Here is a 20578-nt window from a genome sequence, read left to right on the forward strand (position 1 = left end):
TACTTACAAGCCTTCCTTGTTTCAAAGAAATGGATATTAGATAGAAATGGTAGACTTCTAGTCCTGACATGATGGCAAAGACTCCTCTTTCCCTGCTCTTCCCCATGAAGTACAACTATAAATTCTGAAAGTAATGCAAGAGACAACCATAAGAGGACTCTGAAAGGAGGAAAGAGGAAAGCACACATGTTAGAGACCCAAGGACTTAAACAGTGGCAGGACATCTTATGATCCCCTCACCCCAACAACGGAAGGCAACCCAGGCCTGTGTCTCTAAACCCCCAACCTAGCAACAGAACACAGCCTAGGTAGTCTCTGTCTTCTCCCAAATCAGCAGGAGTCCTTCCAACAACACCAGACAAGCCTGTGACACCAGCAAAGGAGATTAATCTGGAGCCTTGCTGACAATAAGCAGCCACCGGAAGTGCTCTTCTTCTCCACTGAGCCTGAGACTTCCTTCCCCTATCTAGACACTCCCTCTCCACTTCAAGTCACCTGGTGGTCAGGGAGGATGGCAGGGGGATCCCCACACAACAAGCACTCAGCCAGGAAATGCTCTTCATCCCTGCTGGCCAAAGAATTGGCTCTCTCACCCAGAGAACAGATACCATGCAGATGCAGCAGGGGAAAATCTGGACACAACAGGCACCCAACCAAGGAAGCACTGTTTGTCCCCTGTGTAGTGAATTCCTGGAATTTTATGTTGCTTTAGCATCCACTTTGAATATAAGTTGGACTTTCTTGTACAAGAAGCAGGACTCAGTCACCCTTGACACAGTCTCCAGTTCTCCACCTCCTCCCTGTTCCTCAATGTGGTTGACTCAGATATCAGCCTTATACAACCACCTACTGGTGACCATCTCCCTAGGGGACAGCTAGACACAACCTACTTGACTCGCCCCTCTGATCCCCACACCCCTCGTGGACTGAGCAGATATGCCGCAGTGACCACCTTCCAGTCACAGCGTGACTCCATGGAACTTGCGCCTGCTTGCTCTAAACCCATCAGTTAAAACTCTCCATGAAAAGACTTCACCCCACAGCTCCGTCCCCCCATGCCTCTCTCTGTCCCCACTCACTGGCTGAGCGTGTATGTCGTGGACAGCTCTCTGCATCCCATTGTCCCTGCGAGGTGTGCTGCCCTCCTCCATCTGGACCTGTAAGGAATGTGCTGCCTCTGTGACTTCCTGTGTTCTGTTGAGTTGCCTCCTCTGCATCTCACTTGCCCCACACACCCAAACCTAACTTCTCTCCCAGTCAGGGCTCTCCTAGAGAGTGGCTATCTTGGTAGGAACAAGCTGTACCCAGGTCAGACAAGAGCCACAAGGGTGTCTGCCAGAATAAACAGGTTTCCTGGGAGAGAAACACCTGGTCATGGGTCAGACACAGGCACTAAGCCGCTCACCAGGATAAAGAAGAATTCTCTGAAAGGCACATGTGTCAACACGCACAACCACATTCCCTGGAGCCCCACCAGGATGGGGCTAGAATTTAAAGCCAAGCATATTATTAGAAGGTTAGAACTTTCAGGCCAACCCCCAGATCTCTAGGGAGGGGACAGGGGCTACAGACTGAGTTAATCACCAATGCCCAATGATTTAATCAATCATGCCCATGTTATGGAACTGCCATAGAAACCCCACAATGGCAGGGTTAGGGAGCTTCTGGTTTAGCGAACACACTGTGTTGGGAGGGCGGCACACCCAGAGAGGGCATGGAAGGAAACTCTGTACTCTTCCATCCCTTGCTCTATAGAACTCTTCCATTTGATTGTTCCTGAGTTGTATCCATCATAATAAACTAATAATCATAAGTGCTTTCCTGAGTTCTGTGAGTTGTTCTAACAAATAACTGAACCTGAAGGGTACATGAGAATCTCTGAATTTGTAGTCAACCAGGCAGAAACGCAGGTAGCCTGGGCACCCCACTCATGGCTGGCATCTGAAGTGGAGGTAGTCTTGCGGGAATAAGCCCTTAACTTGGACGTTCTGCACTAATTCTGGTACTTATGTAGGAATTTGAGGAGGACACAATTCAGCCCAGTAACAATTTACAAAGATTTGTAGCAGCCAACACAAAAATGCTCCCATGATTACAAGTTCTTCTGACACAAAATCTCAGCAAAGCAACAGAAGTTATGAAACAGAGAACAAAATGGAGATTATAGAACCAAAAAATCCAAGCAAATAAAAACTCACTGAATGAGATCAATAGTTTAGTGGTGATGACAAAGGACAGAATCAGTGAACCTGAGAAAAGATCAATAGAATTTACTCAATCTGAAAAACAAGTGAAAAAAAACTGAAAAAAAAAAATGAAAAGAATCTCAGGGACACATGGGACTATAACAGATCAAACTTCATATCATTGCCATTCCAGAAGGAGATGAGGAGAAACAGAAGGCGGTTACAAGAGTATTTGAAGAAATAATACCTGAACACTTCCCAAATTTGGCAAAACACATAAACCTGCAGATTCAAGAAGCTGACCAAATCCATAATTCATGCCAAGACATGACAAAATTAAGCTTCTGAAAACTACAGAAACAGAAAAAATTTTGAAAGCAACCAGAGAAAAAAATGCATTACTTATAGGTAAAAAATCAAAACAAAAAATAACAACAAAAAAAACATTTGAATGACAGCAGATTTCTCATCAGAAACCATGGAGGCTAAAAAAAGTGGCATATTTTTCAAGTGCTAACAAAAAGGGACTGTCTACCACCAATTCTATATCTGGCAAAGTTATCCTTCAGGAATGAAGGGGAAATTAAGACATTCTCAGGTGAAGGAAAACTAAAAGAATTTGTCTCTGGCAGACCTACTCTTAAGAAAATGCCTAAAGGAAGTTCTTCTAACACAAGGGAAGTGATAAAAGAATGAATCTCAAAGCATCAAGAAAGAACCAGGAACAACAGAGCAGAAAAATGACCAATTCTATATAAATACATAGGGAGGAGAAAGGGAATCAGAGGAAGGAGTGGAAAGAATGAGAGACAAACTTCCCTAGGGACTTTTAGCAAACTGTGAAGATGAGTCCCCTCCTCTTCAGAGGGTGATTTAACCAATCATACTTTTTTATGTGTGTAAGATGGAGTCTTGCTCTGTTGCCCAGGCTGGAATGCAGTGGTGCGATCTCTGCGCACTGCAACCTCCGCCTCCCGGGTTCAAGCAATTCTCCTGCCTCAGCCTTCTGAGTAGCTGGGATTACAGGCACCCGCCATCACACCTAGCTAATTTTTGTATTCTTAGTAGAGACAAGGTTTCGCCATGTTGGCCAGGCTGGTCTTGAACTCCTGACCTCAGGTGATCCACCTCCCTCGGCCTCCCAAAGTGCTGGGATTACAGGCGTGAGCCACCGTGCCTGGCCAATTGTGCCTTTTTATATTCACATCTTTTTTAGATTCCCGAGTAGTTTTTGTGCAACCGTTCCATCTGCAATGAGAGAGTTCCATTTCTTCTGTAAGACCAGCAGAAGAGGCCGGGCGCAGTGGCTCTCGCCTGTAATCCTGGCACTTTGGGAGGCTGAGGTGGGCGGATCATGAGGCCAAGAGATCAAGACCATCCTGGCCAACATGGTGAAACCCCTTCTCTACTAAAAGTAAAAAAAAATTAGCTGGGTGTGGTGGCACGCGCCTGTAGTCCCAGCTACTCGGGAGGCTGAGGAAGGAGAACTGCCTGAACCCGGGAGGTGGAGGTTGCAGTGAGCCAAGATCATGCCACTGCACTCCAGCCTGGCAACAGAGCAAGACTCCATCTCAACAAAAAAAAAAAAAAAAAAAAAAAAAAAAAACCAGCAGAGGAGAAAAAAATCCCACAATGAAACAACAATAAAAAGATATGTGAGTGCACAGCCAACCTTCCCATTGCTTGCAGAATCTGCCTGGCAGTTCAGCAGTATGGCAACTATGGTTTGTCAAAGGCCCACAGTGATGGTAGTAAAACGCAGCTGAGATGGCAGACAGGTTTGGGGCAGTGCCTTCTGGCTAGTGCGAGGCAACTGGAGCACACAAGTACATACCCAAGATCTTGGTCCTGTGGGCAGTGCACTATGGCACAAGCAAGATGGAGGAAGCACATTCTACCCTGTCTTTCCCAATGAATACAAGTACAGAACTTGGACAAAGGCCAGGCGTGGTGGCTCACACCTGTATTCTCAGCACTTTGGATGGCCGAGGTGGGCAGATCACCTGAGGTCAGGAGTTGGAGACCAGCCTGCCCAACATGGTGAAACCCTATCTCTACTGAAAATACAAAAATTAGCCAGGTGTGGTGGTGGGCACCTGTAATCCCAGCTAACTGGGAGGCTGAGGTAGGAGAATCTCTTGAACCTGGGAGGCTGAGGTTGCAGTGAGCTGAGACTGTGCCACTGCACTCCAGCCTGGGCGACAGAGCAAGACTCTGTCTCAAAACAAAACAAAACAGAACAAAAACTTGGACAGAACACATGAACTAGCAGTTTCATGACTCTGAAAATTCAAAAAATAAAAAAAAAAAAAAAAAAAAAAGGAGCAAGTAGATTATGGGAAAACATCAGAATTTAAAGTACCACTAAATGGACTGTGAGTTTGCCACTTATTCTCTGGTATCTCCCGGCCCAGGATCAAGGCATTATCAAACCAAGAAGAGAGCACTGAGATGCAGAGAGAGAGAGAACTCAAGAAGCAGCCCTCTGGATCTGGCTTGAAGAGTGGTAAAAAGAACCAGGCACAGTTGGGGAAGTGTGTAGCATAGCACAGTAAGTAGAGTCTCAGTTTTCTGTCAGGAGGATGGACAAGGAGGGCCACAGGGAACCAAAAAGTACACAGGAAATCATGGAGAGGAGGAGTTCACCCCATACATTCATTTATCCACTCCTGGGCTCACCCTCAAGCTGTGCATGGATGGATCTAATCCTAAACAGAAAAGCGAACACTTTGAGAACTGAACTAAGGGACAAACCACTGCCCGCCTCTGTCCCAGAATGGCCACAGGGTCACACACAGACAGGACAGGTCTGAATGGCACTGCATAGGTTTGAAAACTGAACTGACACTGAAACCACAAACCACAGAAGGCTGATTAGAACGTGCAGCCTGAACTCAACCAGGCTGACTGACTATCACAAACAAAAACATCAACTTTCTCCTCAGGATTTAAACATAACCCCAACTTATAACAGCATCTTCAAAATGTCCAGGACACGATACAAAATTACATGGTACACAAAGAACCAATCAAATCTCAACTTGCATGACAGAAAACAATCAATAGACACCATCACTGAGATTACACACATGTTGGAATTATTTGAGAAAGTATTTAAAATAGCTATTATAAAAACACCCCAAGAAGTAAGGGCAAACACTCCAGGAACCAACAAAAAAAAACAGAAAGTTTCACCAAAGAAACAGAAGATATAAAGAAGAACCAGTCGGGTGCGGTGGTTCACACCTGCAATCCCAGCACTTTGGGAGGCTGAAGTGGGAGGATCATGAGGTCAGGAGTTCAAGACCAGCCTGGGCAATATGGTGAAACCCCGTCTCTACTAAAAATACAAAAATTAGCCAGGCACGGTGGCAGGCGCCTGTAGTCTCAGCTACCTGGGAGGCTGAGGCAGAAGAATCGCTTGGACCCAGGAGGCAGAGGTTGCAGTGAGCTGAGATCGTACCACTGCACTCCAGCCTGGGCAACAGAGCGAGACTCTGTCTCAAAAATAAAATAAAAAAAAGAACCAAATGAAAATTTTGAAACTGAAAAAGATAATAACTGAAATAAACTCTCAATTGATGGACTCAACACAACAGAGATAACAGAGAAAAGAGCAAGTAAGCTTCAAGGTAAACCAATAAAGATTACCTAATCCCAAAAATAGAAAAAACACTGCAGAAACATGAACAGATTCTGAGACCTGTGGGACAATACCAAAAGGTCCAAAATTCACACCATCAGAGTTCCAAAAGGAGAGGAGAAAGAGGATAGTACAGAAAAATATCTGGAAGAAATAATTCCTGAACACTTTCCCAAATTTGGCAAAAGACAAAAATCTGTATGTTCAAGAGGCTCAGCAAGTTCAAAACAGGATAACCCCAAAGAAATTCACACTCAGACACATCATCACCAAACTGCTGAAAACTAAGGACAAGTGAAAAACAACATATCATTTACAGGAGAACAACTATTTAAATGACTGTGGATTTCTCATGAGAAACCAGGGCATGCAGAAGAAGTGGAACAGCATTGTGAAAGTTCCAAAAGAAAACAACAGTCCACTGAAAAATCTACAGGCAGTAAACATCTCCTTCAGAAATGAAGGTGAAATGAAGACATTCTCAAGGAAGGAAAACCAAGACTATGTTGCCAGCAGACTTGCTCTGAAACAACTGCCAAAGGCAGTTCTTCATAACAGGCAAATGATATCAGAAGGAAACTTAGGTTATGAACAATGAAGGAAGAACATCAAAGTGGTAAAAATCTGGGTAAATAGAATAGATTATCCTTGAGTTCTTTAAAATACATTTGACAGTTGGAAGAGAAATAACATTTTATGGTAGAACTTTCAGTATATATGAAAGTAATATTAATACATAAGACAACAAAAACATAAAGGGGAAAGGGAAAAGGGGCTTATAAGATGGTAAGGTTCACACACTCCACTTAGAGGTAAAATATTGATTCTAAGCATGTTGTGTAAACTTAAATATACACAGTAATTTGCAGGGCAACCACCAAAAAAAAATATGTAACTCTGTAAACAGATATAGTAAAAAACACAACAGACAAATAAAAATGCAATCTAAGAAAATGTTCAAATAACCCAAAAGAAGGCAGAAAATGAGAAACAGAGGAACAAAAAAGGGAGAAAAACCAGAAAACAAGTAATAAAGTGGTAAATACCTAAATCCAAGAGTATCAATAATTACATTAAATGTCAATGGACTGAATGTACCAATTAAAAGGAAGAAATTTTTAAAATGGATTAAAAAAAATTACCCAACTGTTATGGACTGAATTGTACTCCCACCCACAAATTCATACATTGAAGCCCCAACCTGCAATGTGACTGTATTTAGAGACTGGGCCTTTATAAAGGCAATTAAGGTTAAATGAGGTCATAAGGGTGGGGCCCAAACCCAGCAGAACTGGTATACATATAAGAGAAATGGACATCAGAGCTTGCTGTGTGTGTGTGAGCAGAGGAAAGGCCATATGAGGACACAGCAACAAGGTGGCCAGCTGCAAGCCAGAAAGAGTGCCTGAGGCTAAAACCAAATCAGTCAGTACCTTAATCTGGGACTTCCCAGCTTCTGGAACTGTGAGAAAATTGACTTCTGTTGTTTAACCCACCCAATCTGTGGTACTTTGTTATGGCAGCCCAAGCAGACTAATATACCTAGCTACATGCTGTCTAAAAGAATATCCTGGTGGGGCGCGGTGGCTCACGCCTGTAATCCCAGCACTTTAGGAGGTCGAGGTAGGCGGATCACCTGAGCTCAGGAGTTCCAGACCAGCCTGGGAGACATGGCAAAACCTCATCTCTACAAAAAATTAGCCAATTGTGGTGGTGTGTGCCTGTGGTCCCAGCTACTTGGGAGGTTGAGGTGGGAGGATCACTTAAGCCCGGGAGGTCAAGGCTGCAGTGAGCCGAGATCATGCCACTGCATTCCAGCCTGGGTGAGAGGGAGACCCTGCTAAAACACACACACACACACAACATACTTCAAATATAATAATACAGGTAGGATAAAAGAAAGAATGGAAAAAAGTATACCACTGAAATACTACCAAAGGAAAACTGGAGTGACCATATTTAACAACAGCCAAAGTAGACTTCAGAGCCAAAACTCATCGAGGATAATGAATGACATAAGGATAAAAAACTCACCAGCCAAGCACAGTGGCTCACACCTGTAATCCCAGCACTTTGGGAGGCTGAGGCGAGTGGATCACCTGAGGTCAGGCGTTCAAGACCAGCCTGGCCAACATGGCAAAACCCCGTCTCTACTAAAATACAAAAATTAACTGGGCGTGGTGGCGGGCGCATGTAATCCCAGCTACTTAGGAGGCTGAGGCAGGAGAATCACTTGAAACCAGGAGGGGGAAGTTGCCATGAGTCAAGATCGCACCACTGCACTCCAGCCTGGGTGACAGAGCAAGACTCCATCTCAAAAAAAAAAAAAAAAAAATTAATTAATTCACCAAAAAGACATAACACTCCTAAAAGTGTATGCATCTAACAACAGAGCTTCAAAATATATGAAGGGATACTAATACAACTGACAGGAGAAACAGGCAAATCTGCAACAATAACTGTATACTCAATACTTTTTTCTCAGTAACTGATAGAACCAGTAGACAGAAAATCAGCAAGAATATAGAACTAAACACCATCAACCAACTGTATGCAATTGAGATATACAAAACACTCCTGTAAAACAACAGAATATACATTCTTTTCTTTTTCTTTTTTTTTTTTTTTGAGACGGAGTCTCGCTCTGTCGCCCAGGCTGGAGTGCAGTGGCATGATCTTGGCTCACTGCAACCTCTGCCTCCCGCGTTCAAGGGATTCTCCTGCCTCAGGCTCCCAAGTAGCTGGGACTACAGGCATGTGCCACCACGCCTGGCTAATTTTGTATATACATTCTTTTCAAGTGCACATGGAACATTCACCAAGAAAGACCATGAGTCAGAAAACCAAATTTAACAAGTGTAAAAGACCTGAAATCATACAAAGTATAATATGTTCTCAGACCATAATGAATTTTTTATAGTAATAGATAACAGGAAAATCTCTAGGTACTTGAAAATTAAACATCATTCTTCTAAATAATATATTGGTCAAAAAGGAAGTCTCAAAGAAAATTAGAAAATACTTCAAACTGAACAAAAATGAAAATACAGCATATGAAAATTTGTGGGATGCAGCTAAAGAAGTGCTTAGAGGAGGCTGGATGTGGTGGCTCACACCTGTGATCCCAGCACTTTGGGAAGCCGAGGCAGGTGGATCACCTGAGATCAGGAGTTTGGGACCAGCCTGCCCAACATGGCGAAACCCTGTCTCCACTAAAAATACAGAAAAATTAGCTGGGCGTGGTGGTGGGCGCCTGTAGTCCCAACTACTCAGGAGGCTGAGGCAGGAGAATCTCTTGAACCCCGGAGGCAGAGGTTGCAGTGAGCTGAGATCGCACCACTACACTCCTGCCTAAGTGACAGAGCAAGACTCCATCTCAAAAAAAAAAAAAAAAAAAAAAAAATCACCATATGATCCAGTAATGTCACTCCTGGGTATATATCCAAAGGACCTGAAATTAGTATGTCAAGGAGATATCTACAATCCCATGTTTATTGCAGCATTATTCGCAACAGCCAAGTTATGGAATCAACCTCAGTTTCCATCAGTGGATGAACGGATAAAGAAAATGTGGCATATATACACAACGGAATATCATTCAGCCTTTAAAAAGAAGGAAGTTCAGGCCGGGAGCAGTGGCTCACGCCTGTAGTCCCAGCACGTAGGGAGGCCAAGGCAGGCAGATCACCTGAGGTCAGGAGTTCAAGACCAGTCTGGCCAACATGGTGAAACCCCATCTCTACTAAAAATAGAAAAATTAACTGGGTACGGTGGCAAGTGCCTGTAATCCCAGCTACTCAGGAGGCTGGGGCAGGAGAATCACTTGAACCTGGGAGGCGGAAGTTGCAGTGAGCCAAGCAGCCTGGGCGACAAAGCAAGACTCCATCTCAAAAAAAGAAAAAAAGAAAAAAGAAGGAAATTCTGCCGTTTGTAACAATGGATGAACCTGGGGAACATTATCCTAAGTAAAATAAGCCAGGCACAGAAAGATAAATACTGCATGTGCTCACTCATATGTAGAAGCTTAAGAAGTTCTCACAGAAGTAGAGTTGTTCTCATAGAAGAACAGTGGTTACTAGAGGCAGGGAAGGGTTGGGGAGTGGGTAGCCAAAGGTTGGTTAACAGATACATAAGTAGAGCTGGATAGGAGGAATAAGTTCTAGCATTCTACAGCACTGTAGGGTGACCATAATTAACGACAATTTAGTGTATATTTTCAAATAGCCAGAAGAGAGGCTTTTCAATGTTCTCAATACTAAGAAATAAATGTTTGAGATGGATATGCTAATTATCTTGATTTAATCATTACACATTGTAGACATTTACCAAAACATCCCCGTATATCCCATAAATACGTATAATTATTATGTGTCAATTTAAAATAATAAGGCTGGGCACAGTGGCTCACGCCTGTAATCCCAGCACTTTCGGAGGCCGAGGCAGGCAATCACCTGAGGTCAGCGGTTCGAGACCAGCCTGCCCAACATGGTGAAACCCCATCTCTACTAAAAATACAAAAATTAGCCAGGCATGGTGGTGCATGCCTGTAGTCCCAGCTACTCAGGAGGAAGGCAGGGGAATTGCTTGAACCTGGGAGCCGGAGGTTGCAGTGAGCCGAGATCACACCACTGCACTCCAGCCTGGGCGACAGAGTGAGACTCCATCTCAAAAAAAAATTTAAGGCCGGGAGCAGTGGCTCATGCCTGTAATCCCAGCACTTTGGGAGGCCGAGGCGGGTGGATCACGAGGTCAGGAGATCGAGACCATCCGGGCTAACACGGTGAAACCCCGTCTCTACTAAAAATACAAAAAATGAGCCGGGCGTGGTGGTGGGTGCCTGTAGTCCCAGCTACTCGGGAGGCTGAGGCAGGAGAATGGTGTGAACCCATGAGGCGGAGCTTGCAGCGAGCTGAGATCACACCACTGCACTCCAGCCTGGGTGACAGAGCGAGACTCTGTCTCAAAAAAATAAAATAGAATAAAAATTAAATAATAAAATAATAAAAGCAAAAAAAAATTATTAACAATTGGGGTTAGAACAATTGGAAATCCATATGCAAAATGAACCCTGACCTAATCCTCACACCTTACACAAAAATTAATGCAAAAGGGCCAGGCGCAGTGGCTCATGCCTGTAATCCCACCACTTTGGGAGGCCAAGGCGGGTGGATCACCTGAGGTCAGGAGTTCGAGACCAGCCTGGCCAACATGGTGAAACCCCGACTCTACTAAGAATATAAAAATTAGCCAGGTGTGGTGGTGCATGCCTGTAGTCCCAGCTACTCGGGAGGCTGAGGCAAGTGATTCTTATCACTTGAACCCAGGAGGTGGAGGTTGCAGTGAGCCGAGATGGCACCGCTGCACTCTAGCCTGGGCAATACAGTGAGACTCCATCTCAAAAAAAGAAAAAAAAAATTAATGCAAAAGGAATCATCTACCTAAATGTAAAATCTAAAACTATAAAATTATAGAATAGGAGAAAATCTTCATGACCTAGTGTTAGGCAAAGTTCTTAGACAGGACACCAAGGGCATGATCCATAAATAAATGATTCATAAATTGGAAATTTTCCAAATTAAAAAGTTTTGCTCTGCAAACAACAATGTACGAGAAGAAAAGGAGAAGCAATACACTTGGAGAAAGCATTTGCGAACCGTGTATCTGACAAAGGACCTGTATAAAGGATATATAAAGAACTCTCAAAACTCAACAGCAAGAAAATCCAGTTGAAAAATGGGCACAAACTTTTGAACAGACATTCATCAAGAGGATAGACCAAAAGTAAATAAGCATATATAAAGATGCTTAACATCTTTAATCATTAAGGAAATGCAAATTAAAATCATTATGAGATAAACGACTACATAAAAAATACTGACACTACCAAGTACTGACAAAAATATGAAACAATTGGAACTCATACATTGCTGGGAGAAATGAAAAATGGTTCAACCGCTCTAGAAAATAATTTGGCAGATTCCTAAAAAGTTAAACATACACTTACCATATGACCCAGTAATCCAATATTTACTCCGCAGAAATGAAAACTTATGTTCACACAAAGCCCTGTGCATGATTGTTTAAAGTAGCTCTACTCATAATTGCCAAAAACTGGAAATAACCCAAATGTCTTTCAACAGGAGAATGGATAAATACACTGGGGAACATTTACACCGTGGACTACTATTCAGCAATAACAAAGAAACAACTACTGACACACACAACTTTGATGAATCTCCAGGGAATTGTGCTGAGTGGAAACAAACAAACAAACATAAAAAAATCCCAAAAGGTCACATACCATACGATCCATTTCTATTACATTCTTGAAATGACAAAATTCCCAAAACGGAAAACAGATTTGTAGCTGCCAAGAGTTTAGGAATGGGTATGGTGGAGGAAGGGTAGTGGCTAAGGGAGTAAGGGACAACTTGAGGGATTCTTGCGATGATGGGGCTTGACCATATCAGTGTCAACATCCTGACTTTGATATTGTACTATGGTTTTTGCAGGATGTTATCATTGGGGGAATCTAGGAAAAGAGTACACAGGATTTCTCTGTATTATTCTTTCAATTGCATGTAAATCAATCATCTCAGAAAGAAAAGGTTACATAATACATGACACCCCACTTATATGACATTCTTGAAAAGACAAAACTATAGTGACACAGAACAGACCTGCCACTGCCTGAGGTTACAGGTTGGGGAAGATATGACTATTAACAGAGTAGCATGAAGGAGTTTTTTGGGGTGATGAAACTATTATCTGTCCTATAGATTAGTTACACCAATCTAACAGAAAAATCAATTTCACTGTGTTAATTTAAAAAATAAAAATGTTTAAAGTGAAAGAAAAAATATGGTGGGTTGCAGGTATCTGAAAAATTTTTGTCTCTTGGACAGAAGATAATTCAAAGTCCAACTAAGAAAACTGCTTCAGGAAAATCATTGGAAAGACAAGCAGGTTCCCTAAGAGATTTCATTCCCAAGTTACATTTTGATGTGATATCTCCAGCTCACTGAGGAAAGCTGTAGGACATATCTGCAGGAAAGCATTTGTCACCAGGCTGTGGTTGAGGGCAGCTGCACTATCCACATGAAGACCCAGCAAAGAAATACCTTTAAACACGATTCCAGGCAACCTTGACTTCCCATGAAGGCTGTGTGCTCTCTCCTGATGAGTAAGGTGAGCCAAGGTACTGTTTATGTTTCCTTTGGCTACCAGAAGGCTCAAAGAGAAACTGACAGCCCAACATCAATATCTGTTACACCCTGAGTCCTGCACACCTCTACATTCTAACTTGGCCTTGATCTGTTGTCTCTTATTTTGTCTAATCCTAATCCTTATTTACAAATACTTTCCTATTTTATGGCAGGGATTTCCACATATTTCGCTACATCCACAGTAAAATAGAGGAATGAAGAAACAGACAACATACTTACCTGGGGTTTGGCCATTTCCTGCTCTTCTTGGGAAAAAGCAGATATGTGTAACGGCTGAGCTGGAACAAGTGGAGAAGAGTAGAGCAGATGAGGAGACCCCATCAGACTTTCAGTGCCCAGAACTAGCTGCCTAGCAATCCCCTCACATCAGCTGGCCATCAGACTGCTCTCTGGAAGAGTCTGGGCAACCATGGGATTTTAACAATCTATGTATTATTCACTCTTCATGCGAACATTGAACACAAAAGGTTTTATATACACATATCTTAAATTGTGTACTGACCTATAAAGTGTATTTCTAGGTATTTTCCTTAAGGAAATAATTTATCATAATGTATCATAATTTCTCTGTACGTACCCACGTCTCAGCATTGATTTTAATAATGCCAAACTTAAACGATCCTCTATGACACATAAGGGATTAATAATAACAAAATATAAAAGATAAAATGCTACAAAGCTGTTAAAAGCGTTATATGGAATTGTACAGTATCTATGCACGTTGTGGTACATATATCTCAACTAAACGTTTTTTAAAGGTGTACAAAAAAATCTTAAGCTGAATTACATTAAACTTTTATATGAAAACAAAGTAGGTTTTAAAACTGTGGGAATCCATTTTAAAGCTATATGTTAAATGTTTAAAAGGCATACCCCTATACACACCAAAAATGTCTAAAAATGGACATTTAAATGCGTGGGGGAAGAATTAGTTCCTTTTGATTTTCTTTTCCTCTATTTCTGAATTAATCTATACTTCAAATGTTATTTATTAAATGCCAAAAAAACCACACTCTAAAACTATTGTCCCAATTACATTTTACCCCCATCTCCCTCAGACCCCGCACCTACCCCTCCTCCCAGGTCCCCAACTCTGGGCGAGGCCCGGGGTCAGGTGAGACCTCGCAGGTGCCTCTCCTTCCTTCTGCTCACCTCACCGGGGCCGCCTTGCCCAGGAGCCGGAAAGAGGCCTTCGGGTGCGGGGGTGCAGGTTCACTTCGGCCGGAGCATTCACACCAGGTCCCCACCTCGGGGCTTGGGCAAGGGGATAGAGCAGAGGGAGGAGCAGGGCGCGTCTAAAGAGGGGCCTGAGGGATGGGCATGAACCCTTAGGGGCAGGTCACTGTGCTGGAAAATGTGTAAAAGTCAAAGTTTAATAAGCCCCATTCAATCCTGCTTAGCCCCCATAACTTTGTTCACCAGCGAGCCCCTAGAACCTCGTCCACTGACCTCTCGGTCCCCCATCACTCAACCCCCAGCTCCCTCTTTACTCATCCCGCAGAACTCCCCATCACTCGGCCCACGACCCCTAGCACTTGCCCCCTCAACCTCACTCTCTCTGGATAACAGATTTTCTGCTCGCTGCTCAGGAGACCGTTACAAAGCCCGGCCCCAACAAGCACTTCCGCTTCGGGACCGACTCTTTGGCACCGCAGCCTAAAGGGCTGCAGCGGTCGGTTCTGCGCACGCTCAGTGGCGCCTTTGAGACCCCGTCCGCCAATAGTCAACATGGGGCCGCAGCGCAGGCGCAGAGGGAAGGTAGTCTTGCCGGTGACGTCACTCCTCCAGGGGAGAGGGACGCGGTCCGTGTCTTTTTGCTTCTGGGGCTGCGTCGCAGAGCGGGTGTTTACTTAGTTCTGCAGAGGCCGGTACTCCTAAGACTTCAGACACCAATTTTCTTACGGCAAGGCGGGGAGAGGAAGTGCCCAACTAAGGAAACGATTCTAGCAGGCGGCAGTTTCGCACTTTGAACTTTGAGGGCAGCAACAGGGTTGCAGGTGTAAAAGAACGGGGCGGCGGGGTCTGTGGCTAAATTGCTCTGCGTGCACAAAGAGTAGGAGGTAGGGAAAAGCCACTGGCTTCATCCAGTGGCCAGGACTGGGAGTTTACGTTGTAGCATTTGAAGGACGGTAGGTCGGTATGCAGACAAGCTGAAAAATAAACGGCGATATGGGACACACACACCAGGGGTGAAGGGGTGTATTAAGTGGTGGCTAACAGGTTGCTTTTTCTGGATGAGTAGACAGTATCAGTGTGTTGGGAGTGTAGGAGGTGTAGGCTGGGGCCAGGTGCTGTAGGGCCTCCTTGGCCAGGGAGCTCATATTTCATTCTGGACATATAGGAAACCATAAAAAGGATCCGATTTGTAAAGACCAGTCTGAAGCAATCTAACATTATATAGTAACGTTAAAAATACACATATATTGGGCTGGGTGAGGTGGCACGTGCCTGTAATCTCAGCACTTTGGGAGGCCGAGGTAGGCGGATCACCTGAGGTCAGGAGTTCAAGACCAGCCTGGCCAACATGGTGAAACCCCGTCTCTACTAAAAATACCAAAAATTAGCCGGGCTTGGTAGCGCGCCTGTGATCCCATCTACTCGGGAGGCTGAGGCAGGAGAATCACTTGAACTTGGGAGGAAGAGGTTGCAGTGAGCCATGATCACACCACTGCACTCCAGCCTGGGCAACACAGTGAGACTCCATCTCAAAAACAAAAAAACAACAACAAAAAGAAATGGAGCTTCCCAGCAGACAAGACAAAGAAAGAAAGTAAAAAAGGAACTCACATCTCTTGCTCCCTGACACAGCAGCACCTCCTGGGTATACAAGTTATCCACTCTCTCAATGCATTAGGAGGTAGAAAATAGAAAGGGCTGGTCCTTTAGGGCTCATCACAGTGTCGCCCCTTCTAGCACCTAAACGTCATCTCCAACCACCTTGTACACACACACCTACACAAAGGAGGAAATCCTTTAGGGTTGGTGGGAGTTAGGGGGCAGAGGAGCCAGTGATACAGGCCCTCAGAAACTATCCCAGGGCCCACGGTGTGCATGCACAAGCTATGTGAGGCTAACTTTGCTGCTGCAGAGCGAGGACCCCCACTGTCTGTCCTGGGTAACCTCTACCATCAGTCCCTACAGGTATGACCTCCTCATACAGTAACCTAAGCAGCAGGTAGCTAGGTGAAGGAGAGTGAGAAGCTGACAGGTGGCTGGTCCCACCACAGAGTCTGCATGATATGACATTCCCATTGAAAGACAATGAGAGAAGCCCCCACGTGGCTGGCGAGTTATCATTACAATTGCTCTTAAGATACATTTTATCAAGACCACAAAAGCCTTGCCAATTGTGAGCAGTCATTTTGGACCAGAGGCAGCAGGTGAGGTTGACAGAACAACAGCACAAAAGGAGCCAGGTCTCTGGTGACCTTGGAGCCACCACACTAGGCCTGGATTACCTGCCTCCAAAAGAGGAGTCTGCTTCCCTCCTCTTGAAGCCACTGGTGTTTGTGGTGGGATTGGTGCGTGCAGCCAAATCAAATCCTGTGCAATCCATCAGACTTTTCTGTGTTGGCCAATGTGAGTGTCAGCGAACAGGAGACACATGGGACTGGTGGGTGAGGAGCATGAATAATGGTGACTGAAGGGCAAATTGGGAGTAAATGAGAGCAAGGAGAGGCAAAGGGCAATGGAATGGAGGTGAATGAACACCAGAGTGGAGTGGATGTGGGCCAAAGTGAGGGAATGACTATGCATGCATCAATTATGAATGAATATGAGATTATGATGAGATTAAGTAAATGCTGGGAAATAAGGCACAGTCTCAGTGGAAAAAAGGTGAAAGTGGGAACAGACTCTGAATGGGGCAACTGAAGAGGGTGAATGTGAGTGGAGTTTATATGAGTACTAAGGATTAGAGTGTGAATGAATGGTGGTTTTATGAGGCACAAGATGAATGAAGAGAGGGGAATTTAGGGAGACAATAGGAGTGAATGTGGGTAATGTGGGATGGAAAGGGAAGAATGGGGTGCGGGAAGGACAGAATAAAAGAGTGGAGATGGAGACATGGTAGAATGTGAAGCAGGCCGAGTTTGAGTGCGGGTGCTATGAGGGAGAAGGGTGACTAGAGATGACTGGGATTAGATGGGCGTAATACAGGGTAGTAGCCCAGGAACGTGGGTGTACAGGGATCCCAGTGGGAATCGGCAAATATGAATGAGCTGAAGAGTGCGCATGAATGGAGGTGATGTTGGGCAGAGTGAGAGGGAATGAAAGTGAAGAGCAGAGGATGGGTGAAGGTGGGTATTGCGAGGCAGAGAGTGGAACTCACCTTTACTTGGGTGAGTAAAGCGAGGAAACATGGGGAGCCCGATGTGAGCAAAAGTAACAAATTTGAGGCACAGTGTGACAGAATGTGGGTACTGGGAGGCAGAATATGAGCAAAAAGAGGGTGATAGGGATTACAATGGGAATAGATTTAAATGAATGAGGCAGTGAGAGGCAGAGTAAGAGTAAATGGAGGCAATGAAGAGAAAACTGAGAAAGAACAGTGACCAAACGTAGGCTAAGTATATGTGGGTAACTTCACCTAGTGTTTGGGAGTAATAGGGACAGAGCTCCAGGAAATGGGGGTGTTCCTGGGACAGCATCTGAGAGAATAGAGGTGAAGGAGGGGCAGAAAGGGAATGAATGGGGGAAATAATGAGGCCCCGGGTCAATGAAAGAAGCTGAAGGCTGGGCCACGTGCGAGTAAGCCAGAGTCATTTGATGCAGGGGTGGGAAATAGAGATAAATATAGGAAAGGAAATGAGTCTGAGCGAGAGTGAGTGGGGTGAAGAAGGAATATGACATGAGAGAATTTGGGTAATGCTAAGTAGACTGTGGGGAATTGTGATAATATGAGGCCCAGTATGGGTGAATATAAGTGGCTGAAAGGCAGTGTAAGTGAATGGAGGAACAAAAGGCAGAATGAGAATGAAGTTGAAAAAGCAGGCATAAGAATGTATATGTAATATGCCATTTGTAATATGAAACGTGGGGCACATTCCAGTAAATTAGGATGGAACAGCACTTTAAGTGCAGAGAGGTGAACCAAGGATGAGTGCTATGGTTTGAATATGTCCCTTCCAAAATTCAGATGTCAGAAACTTAATCTCCAATGCAACAGTGTTGGGAGGTAGGGCCTTTAATCCCCAATGCAACAGTGTTGGGAGGTGTTTAGGCTTCTGTGCTCTGTGTTCTAGAATCTACCACTTAGACCTTTGCTCATAGAGCCCAGAGTTCCAGAATGCCCCTAATTCCGAACACCACAGGGTGAGTCTGGAGCAAGTCACCTGGGAGGGCTTACAGGTGCCATAATGCAGGCCTGGGGCACTGTGGTAGTGACCTTGGCCACACTGATGGTTGTCACTGTGGATGCCAAGATCTATGAACGCTGCGAGCTGGCGGCAAGACTGGAGAGAGCAGGGCTGAACGGCTACAAGGGCTACGGCATTGGAGACTGTGAGAATCCCAGTTGCCCCTGAGCCACCCACCACATTCAGACCCAGACCCCCCTTGTCCTTTATCACCTCTCCAGGCCAGGGCATGAGCCCTTGAGTCACTCCCTGACTGACTATGCTGAGTAGTTTAACTAACTCTAACACCACCACCATTATGGCCTTCACAACCATCACCTCCATCTCTGCCATCAACACTATCACTATAATCAATATCACTGCTGTTACCATCATGAATACCATCGCTACCACCATCACTGACGTCTCACCAGAATCACCAACATCACCACCACTAAACCAAGATCACCACCCTCACAACTGAGATGACAACCATCCCTGTCCTCCCCCCATCCTATCCTTCCCTATTCCCAGGCTCTATACCTACTCCTTGCCTCCCTTCTCACTGCCCCAGGGCTGTGCATGGCTCATTATGAGAGTGGCTTTGACACCGCCTTCGTGGACCACAATCCTGATGGCAGCAGTGAATATGGCATTTTCCAACTGAATTCTGCCTGGTGGTGTGACAATGGCATTACACCCACCAAGAACCTCTGCCACATGGATTGTCATGGTAAGTCAGCACTGGGGACACACTGAAGCCCTGCTGGGCCCTACTCTCCCACACTTGGAGGGCAAGGTTGTTTAAGCCATAATCTCCTGCAACAAGAGAAAAGTGATGGGAAAAGGAGAAAAGTTGCCTGAGCAACTTTTGGTTGTTTAGGACAGAAGAGCTCAGAGCTCAGAGCTCCCCGTCCTCACCCAGAAAGGACACTGCAGTTTTCTTAGACTCAGGAAACAGGAAACTTACCTCCATGTGGAATAGAGATAGAGACTGTCCTGATTTGGGGTTGAAGTTACCCAGGCCCCAAGGAAAGAAGCAAATGTCTGATTCTAGAAACAGAAACAGATAACCTCCATGCAGAAATGACAGAACTTTCCAGATAAGACTGGTGTTGTTGAGGACAAAATAGAATAGCAGTTAAAGTTGTTCAGTGTTGGCCAAAATGGTGGTTGAGGTTGTCCAAGACAGGAAAAAATGGAGACTGAGGTTATTTGGGGCCAGCCCAAATGGAAATTGAGGTTGTCCAGGACCAGATAGTATGGGGGTTGGGATTATTCATAACTAGCCAACATGACCATCCAGATAATCCAGGATCAGTCAACATGAGTTAAGGTTGTACAGAACCAGCTAACATGGTGATTAAGATCATTTATAACCAACTGACAAGAGAATCAAGGTCATCCAGAATCAGCCAACATAGTGGTTGAGGTTCTTCAGGCCCCAAAGAACCCAAAACCCCTGGGCCCTCCATTCACTGTTACCCTATCCCCAATGCACTAGATCAGCATGTCCCTCTCTTCCCCCTCAGACCTGCTCAATCGCCATATTCTGGATGACATCATGTGTGCCAAGCAGATTGTGTCCTCACAGAATGGGCTGTCTGCCTGGTAAGTTCATGGGGATGACCCGGACTGTGGGCAGCCAGGGATAGTGTCACTGCCACCCCATCAACCTGTCCACTTCATGCTCTCTCTTTTCCTTCATTTCCCAGGACTTCTTGGAGGCGGCACTGTTCTGGCCATGATTTATCTGAATGGCTCAAGGGGTGTGATATGAACGTGAAAATTGATCCGAAAATTCATCCATGACTCAGATTCGAAGAGACAGATTTTATTTTCCTTTCATTTCTTTCTCTTGTGCATTTAATAAAGGATGGTATTGGTAAACAATGCAAAAAATGCTGTGATGTCTGACTCTCTTCATTTATTCAATGCCCAGAAGTACCCTTCCGTCACAGTATTCTGTCACTTCCTCCATATATTCAAAGCTCTAATTAAGAAATACCAGATCACTCAGGGTGGGGAAGGAAGGGAGGATAGTGTTGTGAATCAAGAGCATGTGTTCTCCTGGGTTCAAAAACCATCTCTACCACCTACTAGCTGTGTTGCCTTGGAAGAGATACTTAATTTCTCTGTGCCTCAGTTTCCTCATCTGTTAAATAAGGATGATAATAATAGTAACTA

At 44.6% G+C, this 20578-nt stretch overlaps 2 protein-coding genes across 7 annotated transcripts in view; one reads left to right on the plus strand and one right to left on the minus strand.

Moving 5' to 3' along the window:
• The window catches only part of ZNF182 (zinc finger protein 182), a 31811-nt gene extending 17053 nt beyond the window's left edge, over positions 1-14758 (minus strand). For 3 of the 6 annotated variants that reach the window (XM_011982865.1, XM_011982861.1, XM_011982860.1), the window contains exons 1-3: positions 14609-14736; positions 14208-14402; positions 13275-13333 (exon numbers count right to left, since the gene is read on the minus strand). In XM_011982865.1, the coding sequence (XP_011838255.1) occupies positions 13275-13289 (15 nt within the window). In that variant the 5' untranslated portion in view covers positions 13290-13333; positions 14208-14402; positions 14609-14736. Of the gene's footprint in view, positions 1-13274; positions 13334-14207; positions 14403-14603 lie in introns of all 6 variants that reach the window. The other 3 variants (XM_011982863.1, XM_011982859.1, XM_011982864.1) reach the window with 3 other exon arrangements.
• A 275-nt stretch (positions 14759-15033) lies between these two features.
• Positions 15034-20287, plus strand: SPACA5 (sperm acrosome associated 5). Its single transcript, XM_011982866.1, has 5 exons — positions 15034-15115; positions 18327-18557; positions 18966-19124; positions 19924-20002; positions 20107-20287. The coding sequence occupies exons 2-5, from the start codon at positions 18413-18415 to the stop codon at positions 20201-20203; spliced, it is 480 nt and encodes a 159-aa protein (XP_011838256.1). The 5' UTR covers positions 15034-15115; positions 18327-18412; the 3' UTR covers positions 20204-20287.
• The last annotated feature ends 291 nt before the right edge of the window (positions 20288-20578 follow it).

The sequence above is a fragment of the Mandrillus leucophaeus genome, unplaced genomic scaffold, assembly GCF_000951045.1.
Source record: "Mandrillus leucophaeus isolate KB7577 unplaced genomic scaffold, Mleu.le_1.0 Scaffold243, whole genome shotgun sequence".
In the NCBI taxonomy this organism is placed as follows: Eukaryota; Metazoa; Chordata; class Mammalia; order Primates; family Cercopithecidae; genus Mandrillus; species Mandrillus leucophaeus.

What these genes read in the sequence shown, in the direction of transcription:
- SPACA5 (XM_011982866.1), top strand. Translation starts at nt 18,413, where the DNA reads ATGCAGGCCTGGGGCACTGTGGTAGTGACCTTGGCCACACTGATGGTT. An exon ending in CTGCCACATGGATTGTCATG is followed by an intron (nt 19,125 to 19,923) that starts GTAAGTCAGCAC and finishes CTTCCCCCTCAG; the next exon opens with ACCTGCTCAATCGCCATATT. An exon ending in CAGAATGGGCTGTCTGCCTG is followed by an intron (nt 20,003 to 20,106) that starts GTAAGTTCATGG and finishes TTCATTTCCCAG; the next exon opens with GACTTCTTGGAGGCGGCACT.